The following is a 10,999-nucleotide window of genomic DNA, read 5'->3' as shown; positions in this document are numbered from 1 at the left end:
AAAATTATTGTAAACTCTGTAAGGAATGAGTGTAATTATATATGTTTTTTTCGCTTACCCGTGATGGACCAGTAGTAAGATGTCCGCTTATGAAGTCGTATGCCATCGTTTAATATTCCGGGACTGGAAGGAATCAGATGTTATTTTTCATTGTGTGTTTAGATTCAGACCACAAATATTTTAGGTTTAATAATTAGCTAACATTCATTTCTCGTCCGTAAGTGGCCTAGTACCTTCTAATCATCTTTTTGTCTTTACAGCGTCCCTTTATCGCCATTTTATCTTTCAGCGGAAATTGCATCCACTTTAGGAAAAAATTATCAAGCTAGACTATGATGACGTGATCTTTTATAGTACTAAGTACCTACCATCTATTACGAGCTTTTGTGGTGTTCGGTACCATTATATTTGGTATTAAAATAGTATTATTCACCTAAATGTCCTAAAGCATACCTGTCTAATGTTAGAGATAATATTAATACTATACAGTAATCTACCGCAAACCATGTCACACAATTATTTGGTCGATTCAAAGTTATTGTTTTAGTTTGGCAATGTGATACGGCTTCCCAGTCCGCAAATTAAACAGTACAAACCATTTCAGATCGGTCCTCCTTGGCGTAATGGCGAACGTGGGATAATAACTCAATGTGTCGGTGCGTCTAGCTGCGGCCAATGTTCCGTAGTTAAATCCGCCGTGAGACATTAATCAGTAAGAGCTCTGACGTAACTCAAGCACCGTTGGGAAATGGATGGATTCACCACCCTTGAAAAACTAGCGGTCTGACCTTCCTCGGCTTTTGTGCCCGCCTCGAAAAAAACGCAAAACCGTAAAACGATGTCGGCTCGTGTCGAAAAAAGACCACGAAACCTTTTCTTTCGCGTAACATCAAACGAGAGCATATTTGAGGTCGATGAAAAATTTCACAGATTTGATCTCGAGCGTTTTTATCTCTTTCTAATGAACGGACAAAAGAATTAGCACACGCGCTGTCAACTATTGTTTAACGATGTTTTACTGACAAAGAAAATCTGGTTTATCTACATTCTCAACAGTTAATATATTAATTTAGTAACATTCTTTAGCTGAAATGATTTATGAAAACTGTCAAAAACAGAACTGAAATTAAAATCCATTAAACTAGTGGAAACAAATTTACTTAAATACCTATAAGTAAGTATGTGATATATATATATATATATATATATATATATATGTATATATTGCTGTGTTTGTTGGGTTAAATTATTAATAAAATATTTTGTTTCAGAGTAATGTCTGTATTAAGTTATATAATAATATGATGATTCAACCAATCCCTCATATGGCTAAGTAAATAATAAATATTATGAAATCTAGTTTCTAAAACGTAGAGTTTGCATAGAAACAATAAATAACAAGCTGCTAGCCTTCGCGTAAATCGAAATTACTTGAACGTCATCGCTATAAATTATAAATGTGCAAGCCATTATTCATGAAAATAGTTTTCCTCGTAGCCATTAGCTTTGCATATAATTTTCAATAAAAAGTCTTGCCTTAAGCCATTTCATAATATCACTTACTAATATATATTATTTTAATTATCTTTTTATTGCTAATCACTATTGACTAGGTAAATACATATTTTTATAGAGTAGTGAATAGTTTATACATCTATATTTTTTCAGAATAGTAAGATTTCATATAATCTGAAAAATACATATTAATACAGAAATAAAATTACATAATTTACTGAACAGTTTTACGATGTATTGTGTATAGTAGTTTTGTAGTCACTAATTTGATTCGTGATAATAAAATTCAGAGTGACACTCAAAAAATCTATGCATATCTACATAAAGATGTAACCCTGTAGTAGGTATATTATAAATAGACTTACTACATACTTCCCGGTTTTAAGTGTAGCCGAAAATGGTATTGTATGTTTACACGCAAGAGATCAAGAATTTAATATATTAGATATGTATCTTATATATAATTGTAATACTTACGTATAGAGGGACAGTACACATATTTAGTCAAAAATTTAGACAATTAATGATAAATATTTTTTTTTAAATTGTATTTTGTCCCAGTTTGGAAAATAATAACTACGATAAACCTAATCATAAATATTGAAGTGTAACAGTTAATAATCAAATATATAAATAAATATTAAGTATAATTATTATCTAATATTATTTGGTAAGCATAAATTTCTTACATTATGGTCTATTATGAGATTGGATAGACGATGAAGGTCTCGGTCCGGTGTGTTGCGTTTTTTCGTACTTCTGCAGAACTAAACTACGTCGTCGATCTAACGGCCTCTAGGTCAACCTTCGTCCAGTAATTATTATAATTTATTAGACCTATGTATCAAGGTTATTTTTATGAGGTAAAGACCCTATAACATTGAATATCATTGTTCATATAATAGTATGTCGATGGTTTTCTAAGATAATTATTGCCTAAATATTGTGTAGAATAACATATTTTTATGAATATGAATTTGTGTAGTATTTATTAGCGACAATTAATTGTTCCATCGAATGAAATAAAATCTATAATACTCTCCAATATAATGATTTATAGCTAATACAGTAGTCTTATGAGGTCCCATTTTCAGTCAGAACCGAAATAAGTTTTCCCAATAATCCTACAGATCCGGCTTAGAAAACTAATAATCGGGTTATAAATAAAGGAGGAGATCTCTTCAAGACTGGATAACGTTACTGATATTAAACTAACGGCTTTAAACCCCATTTCGTAACTGAGCCAGGCTGGGGGCCATATTGGCTCGTAAATTTGAATATGTCTTGGCGGGGCCTGGTGCAGGCGACGCGTGCACCTCGACAATTGCACCCATTCTCCTTTGCAAACTTTATTAAAGAGGCCACGTTAGAATTATTCTCGTATAAACACGGAAATACAATTGAATATTATATAATAGTGAAAAAAAAAATATTTTTGTTTCAATAGAAGTATTAGCGCGCAATAAATTTAATATAATTATTATTAAACTAGGTAAGTACCTATATTCTTTGTGAAGACACGTGTTTTTGATAAACCTTTTTCAAAAAGAGATAGGTAATTTTCTATCATAAAAATCACAGAACCACACGTATATCATATTATTTATAGTTAATATCGATTAACAAAATAAAAATTTAAAGATTTACAAGTACTTATAATAATGCTAATAATAAAAATTGGGCTACAACTGACGCCTTCTACGTTTTGTGTATATTAAACATTAAATAAAAAAATATTCGTTTTTACAATGAAATCACATGGTCACAATAATCAATAAATTTCGTAAAAGAAAGTTTACGTCTTTAGAAAGGTACTAAATAATAGGATAATCAAATAGTTCCTAATTTGACTTACAACTACACATAAATACAATTATTATTATACTAACTTACTTCACGCTCTCACACTCCAGCACGCGAACATCTTATGATAATCATACAGTGACGCCATTTCCCTTTATCCATCACTACATCCAGCAGTTTCTTTCATATCTGACCTGCAGTACGTAGATTATTTTATAGTGTCACTGCAGACTAACTGGCGTATGCATATAACAGCAAACTGCATTCAAGCTATTTAATGCAAATTTGCGTGCATAAACCTAAATAGAGAAAACCTAAATACGCGTCATGCCGTGACTAATGTTACCAACTTTTAAATTTTGATTCCCCGATAATGTGTAAAAATGTGCAAACGGTATCACATAAATTTAATAATTATAAATGAGTAATGATCATGAAATTTAAATAATGTATTTGTTATAATATCATATTTATTTTATACTCCTTAATGCACGAAAGGATAAAGTATACCCAGTAAACATTTCCATAATATGGAATACAGCTTCGCGGACTCGTTGACAATATTGACATTTCCATCGATCCTCGATATCTGTATACATTTTTACAATTTTAGCATTTTTACGATCATGAATCCATCTATAGCCCAATGACGACGGGCAGTTAACTTTAATCAAGATGAACTAAACCTACTAAACTCTTGTTGTGATGAACTCATATATTAACGTAACACTGACAGATCGCGCAGATCGCCGCCATTTTAAGTTTGGTGCGCATTCCTGTACGTATCTCCGTGACGTATGCATTTTTTATAGTTTTCTAATTCGGCCGATAAACCACTAACTGCGTTAAGTGCGGTTCAAGACTGTATGAATACGGCTGAAAGAGTATAATGGTCGTATACGCCAATGAAATTCGTGCATCTGTAATACAAGAGTCCAGAATGTTACGCCATCTAGAACGCATGTTACAGTCGCGTAAAGTGCCCCTTCGTCTTCATATTACTTACGGCAGATGTATCAGCATACAAACTTGGGATTGTGTAATACTATCATACCAGTGTACATACCTCTAAAATAGATATCGATTATCGAAGATCAAACATTGAGACCCTTGGGTATTGGTAAAATGTCACGTCTCACGGCTATATACGAGCATAGGTGGCACGCACATGTTGAACGACCGATATTTTGTTCAATTTCACTAGGAAGCATCATCAGGAATCATGACATTAGTATTTAAATTTGGTCACCAAATCAACAGGCAGAATGGAAACTCACAGATTAGAATGAGTATACGCAGGCTCTGGTTTAGGTATTTACCGTATTCATATGAAGAGCCACATGGTTCAAGTTAATAGCGAGCCTTTTCACGGTGAGCTCCAATAATTTTATTGTCAAGTGAAGGATATTATACTTAACTATATTACACATTATATTATATAATATTATGATAATAAAAACAAAAACGGTGCAAGTACATAGCCTCATTGAAACTTAACGTAATTTTCCCGTAGAAATGTGTGTTTGTGTAGGGGACACTTATCATGGTTTACAACGATCAGCCAGAACGATTTACGATGAGATATATCAAAATAATTCTCATTATTTACAAAGCTGCATGTAACAGATATGTCCCTCTTACATCTGCTGCAGGAGGCATTGGATGGTATGTGGTCTAATCAAGACTTTCTTAGAATAAATCCCCAGTGTTATGCATGCAAAACTTTTAGTGATATCCAATCATGGACAAAATAATATCCACGTGAACCTTCTCGGAAACACTGAGAAGAGTAACACATCTGTAGTAATTGTTTAGTTGAGTAGATAATCGTAGTTGAAAAGGATTGATTAATTATCTAAACTATAAACATATTTCTATATTACTTTCAAACTCTAGTAATTTTACCTATAATTTGAATACAGGGTTTCTTAATTATTCCTTTTGATCTGCGATAATAGTTTTATTTTAGCGACCCAAGAAAAAATCTATCCATCAAAGTCGAGACCTTTCCTTCCGATTTTTTCCATCTTGCTGGTTCTTGTACAACATTTTCTTAACTCCAGAATTCTCAATTTTGTTTTATTTTTGAAAAATATGTCCCCCCCCGCTTAATATGCCAAATGACCCAATTTTAGATCGCGATATAGGTTAAAGATCCCCAGCTTAATGTAATAAAGACATTTTTTTAACTTTTTTCTCATGTCTTTAGGCTACATCTACACAACAACAAAAAAATCAATGACATTCACTTTGTAAAATTTTTAATAAGTTTTATTTTCAATTATATATTGTTAAAACAACCAAAGAATGATTGAATAATGCGGTTTTTTCGTAATGTCTCAGATAGTCGATGATAAATCTAAGATCACTCTAATTGTCGCTGATATATGTTATGAGATTGGCACAAAAATAAGAATATTTAAATAGACATCTCAAAGTGAAGATAATATAAAAATAATTAATATTAAAATATACGAAAAACTGAAGTCTTCACATTAAATAAATTGTCCATATATGCTACTAATATATGTATAAAATCATCAAGAAAATCAAACACGAACATAGAACAAAGAAGAAAACAATATACTTAGTCGAAACATATTAATAATTAAGTAGCTTTGATTGAGATCAGAGCCGATCAAAGAGTAGAATACATTTGAGAATATGTTTGTATGAAGTACTCACATATAATCAAGTGAGGCATTCTACGTTAGTGTATAGAACAGGGTATTTTTATAAAGGCATATAGGTTGAATACAGTATAATATTCTATTCATATCTTATCATAGACGTACAAAATAATTATACTTTCAGATACAATTGAATTTATGAGTAGCTATTTATTCTATAAATAAATCTTGAAAATACACAACATATAATATAACATGTTGTATATTTAGTAAAGTATAGACATAAAAGAGCATCACTTACCTCAAAAGCGATCTACGCGCTGTAGATCACATAATAGTAAACGCAAAACATGGCGATGGAGCGAGGAAAGGGTTGCAACCTTGTAGTTCTTCTATGTTCCATCACTGGATTGTAACAGTGTAAGTTATGAATTAAGCTTATACTGGTTTCTTAAATAATATTTATTATTCAGTTTTATTTTTGAAAGATGGTTATCTGTATATTTTTATTATGTCATTGCTGACGATACTTAATTATTAGTGTTGAATTAATATAATATACCCACTCTATTTTATTTTATCTACAAAATTATTCAGGCAGTTAGACCGTTTCAATTTAAGTGTTGGCAGTAATTATACGCTAAACTCTAATAATAATATTTTTCTAGGGAGATTAGCTAAAAATCTATTGTTTTTTTCATAAGATATATTTAAAATAAATAGTCATTTTCGTTTATACGTCATAAATTATGTTAACAAAATGGATGCATAACTTGGACTAAAAATAGATTTACTAAATAATATTGATTTTATTCCAGGTATAATAATATTCTAATTTGCATCCATATAAGTGCTTAATAGTATTATTGTAGTTATCGAAGAATCATATTATGCCCATTAACCAATCGTAGGTTTATAAGTTGGAAGAAGTCCTTGGTAAAAAAATAATTTATTAATAAATATTAAGTACTTCAATCGGATTTATGTGATATTGTCAAAGAAAAAAAAATAAAACAACTGGATTATTTTTAAAGTTTATTAAAAAATATATTTACATAAATTCAACATAAATAATTATTATACCATATTATTATACTTCAAGTTATATACAAATACAATGAATGCTACATAAAGGATATTTTATTAATATTAATTTCACGTAACTTTGGATAACAGTGTTAACAATGCTTAGTAATAAGCAATGATATGATTTGAAGTATCAGTATGTTAACATTTTTTAGATAACTTTAGTTACAATCTTTAAATAATACATATCATAATTAATTTCTAATATATTGGTACTTAAATATAAATGCATTCATTATATCTAAGCTTATTTTAGTGGTTAGTAGGTATGTTTTTTTGATAAAGGATTATTTTGTATTCAATTCCATTATATAAACATATTATGTTTACTGGTGAGTTTATAATATTAAAATTACCTCAAACAAAATGAATTTTGAATATTCCGAATAGAATATTTATTGTGTGTTGTACTTACACAAACAAACTTCTTGGTGTTTTGATATTTTCATGAAAACTTTTGAAACTCAAACAAACCCGTTGAATATTGGTAAGTATAAGGTTTCCAAAAAATAAGTAACAATAAATTTCGTATTAAAATTATGGATAAATTTTATATATAAGTACAGGTAAACTTGTTGGTAGGTACTGATTATTATTGTAATATTTATCGCACTTTGAATATTTATTATGTCTTTGTTGATTTATTTAAGAAATCGGTTTAATGGAAAATAAACTACAATGGAATATTGAGCGCAGACAAATAAGTAATATATTTTAATATATTTATATTTTTATCATGTCTTTGGTAACTTTAAAAATGAAAATTCATCGGTATTATTTATTCAATTGTTTGTAATTTTGAATCAATCGAATTTCTGAAGGAGAAAATTATTAAACATTATTTGTTAAATTGCGAGGGAACAAAATGTTCAACACGCAATTATTATTTTGTACTATCATAGTAGTATTAATTTTATTTTATAGTACATATTATTTTTAATAAGCTTGTGAAACTGACCTATGCATCCCATGCAATTGTTCTTGCAATCGATTTTCCGGGTAAAAAAAAACAGGACAATATTATCGCTAGGTTTGTTTATTATTTGCAGTTGCATAATTTTTCGTAATACATGAAAAACATACATATTATTAATTAAAATAAAACACAATTTGATATTAATTCCATAATAAGTCAAACTAGTAATACAAATTGTGTTTATTTTAATTAATATCTATAATGTATTTCCATAAATTATTGATAAATAATAATATTGTAACATACATTATTATACTTGTATATCAGTTATTTTTTTCTTATGTTTATTCACAAAATTATAAATATTTTATAAAAAATGTCACTTCCATAAATTCTGTGTATTTGTATAAAAAATATGGGTAAGTAGGTACAGGAAATATAAATTTATTTATTCATTTGAAACAAAGTTTTTTTGTTAATTCTATTTTATCGAAGATATTAATGTTGATAGCTGTTGCTATAAACCCATCTTCAGAACGGCTGAGAAACACAAGCATCAAAACCTTTTTCATTATAATAATGTACTTGTACCACGTAAACGCCAGTTCGATTACATTATAATAATATGTAAGTATTTAGTTTTACTATTATCGTCAACACAATATTATTGAGTCTTGGCGAATATAATTCTATAAATTAATAAAATAAAATATATAAAGGAACATAAAATATGTAAATACAACAAATTTTATTTATAAAAAAATCTTTGCAATATTAAAAAAAATCTCTGAGAGAATTCCATCTATTTTGACGATTTCGTATATTTTTATTTAATATGCAAACAAAATCAATATATTATTTATTCACCTTCTTCGATTCTGTTATTTATACTGTTATTTTTGTAATATTATTTCCGAACCTTAAATCTACCTAATCAGATTAGTATAAACACACTTCACAATCAATAAAAAGAGTATATTTCAGGTTTGCATGTTATTTAACTAATTTCGTCACCGATGAAACCGCAGATATTGTGTCGCGTGATGATAAATGGCTGATAGTGTAAAAAGTCCCAGTACGTATCGCCCACTGCTGGAAATTCCTGCTGACCCCGTCTGCATGGCAGCCGGTATTTCCCCTAAAAACAACACATTGTATGTTACTATAAGTTAAATTTTGTTTTTTTTTTTAATAAATAATTACTAAATAATGTACTTTATAGTACTTTTATACGCATACCATATTAATTATCATACATTTTATATTGGTTAGTATAAGTACAAAAAACTCATATCACAGTGGTTTTCAAACATTTTCATTTCACGATATCATAAAAATATGTTCTAGAATGCCAATTGAAAATTTTCTATTCGCTTTCACATTCAAGAGGTTTTTGTGCTTTTATGAGCTGTCAACTGATTTTGTTTAACATTTTCCGTCCTAACGAAATCAGATAGGCATTCACACGGATGTTTTTTATGAGATATTAGATACTTGCTCAATCTATTATGTTCATACTCTGGATTGAAATACAATATCAACATGTGAATTGCCGGATCCAAGATTCCAACTCGGGACCCACAGCATTATAATCCGAAACGTTACTGCTCGGACAATGGACAGTATATCTATCAAAATTAGATGAAGGTGTGTTGTCTCCTTCAAATATGTGCAGTATTTTTTAAAATATTAGTTTTCCATTCCTAAATTTCAACAACACTTTAATACGGATTTCGAAGTAAAACATACTTTATATTATGTTTTGGAAAAAAATAATATAATGGATACAATGTTAAAAAAAAGAACTTAAATTTACAATAATTAATAAATCATTCCGTAGTTTTTGTCATTATGATCGTGTATTGAATTAATATTCTCTGAAATTTATTTATTTTTCGAACAGCCTGGGGCACTCGCACTCCGAAAAGTTCATCGCGTCGCGACACATACTTTTAATACCAGTGCTTTATAATATATAGCTTAAATAGTTATATAACATTGTATATTATTATTTAACTTATACGTAGGTACTCAATATATACTATAGAAATTACTGAATTTTTCGTCGTTATTAGGATTAAAAGATACTATGTGTTTTAAAAATAAAGACATTATTTTTTATCTAAGCTACCTACTTAAGCGCATAAATTGAAATAGTAATCATAGTTTTTATACTTCTGCTCAATTGGATACGAAATGACAAAATATCTATGTTTTATGTATAAACACCCATGGTGGCCGCGCGGCACAAGCGTTGGACTATCACGCTGTGGGTCTCAGGTTCGAATCCTGGGTCTGGCAAGTACACATATTGTTTTTAGGTTTGTGTGTGAGTCAGGGTATGGACCTAATAGATTGAGCAAGTGGCTGACATCCATTTCTCGTAAAAACAAAATCTGTTAATACAAACCTCTACTCTGTGGAGGCCCATATGATTCTATTAGGATCGGACATGGTAAAAAAAATAATGTATAAAATACATCGAGAGTGCTAAGTAAAATATGAGTAAGGGAAGTTTTAGGGAAAATGATTAATTTATGGCGTCGATGGTTTGTAATGCCATCTTCAATGTCGCAAAAGTGAGATATGTGTTAATCCTCTAAAGAAATTATAACACTTTTGATTAGTTAATGAAAAATATGCTGCGACACAAATAAAATTCTAATTTAATATTGGTCTCCTGCATGTTCGTAAATTGTTACGCAGGATTTTTTGTCTTTAAACTCTCATATTAAAACGGACGAAAAAGATTTTGGTCGTTATTAAATTACGCGAAGGAAGAAAATTTTAATTTTGGTTTTCACCAAGGACAGACAGATAAAAACTTTAAAATGTATTTTGGTGTAATAATGCTTCAATAAGTACATACATTAAAAATCCTTAAATAACTAAATCATTATTGCAATATGCCTCAGAGCTACCGGTGGTTGGCCATGATGCATGTTTAAGAGTGAAACCAAACTTTGAAATTGAAATTTCAAAAACTCTTTTTGTTATGTTTAACGAACCGTAATCAAAACTTTAGTAGTCACACAATAATAAAAGGGAA

At 29.5% G+C, this 10,999-nt stretch overlaps 1 protein-coding gene across 2 annotated transcripts in view; it reads right to left on the bottom strand.

Annotated features, from left to right (window-relative positions):
• Positions 1-7,579: 7,579 nt before the first annotated feature.
• LOC147072108 (zwei Ig domain protein zig-8-like) overlaps positions 7,580-10,999 on the bottom strand; it is an 81,233-nt gene continuing 77,813 nt past the window's right edge. For both annotated transcript variants that reach the window (XM_085946641.1, XM_085946642.1), the window contains exon 8: positions 7,580-9,088. In XM_085946641.1, coding sequence (XP_085802767.1) covers positions 8,961-9,088 — 128 coding nt within the window. In that variant the 3' untranslated portion in view covers positions 7,580-8,960. The remainder of the gene's footprint in view (positions 9,089-10,999) is intronic.

Source organism: Rhyacophila brunnea, unplaced genomic scaffold (assembly GCF_057557595.1).
Source record: "Rhyacophila brunnea isolate RB1 unplaced genomic scaffold, BYU_Rbru_1.0 scaffold_2, whole genome shotgun sequence".
NCBI lineage: Eukaryota > Metazoa > Arthropoda > Insecta > Trichoptera > Rhyacophilidae > Rhyacophila > Rhyacophila brunnea.
This window is presented reverse-complemented; position numbering and strand designations above follow the sequence as displayed.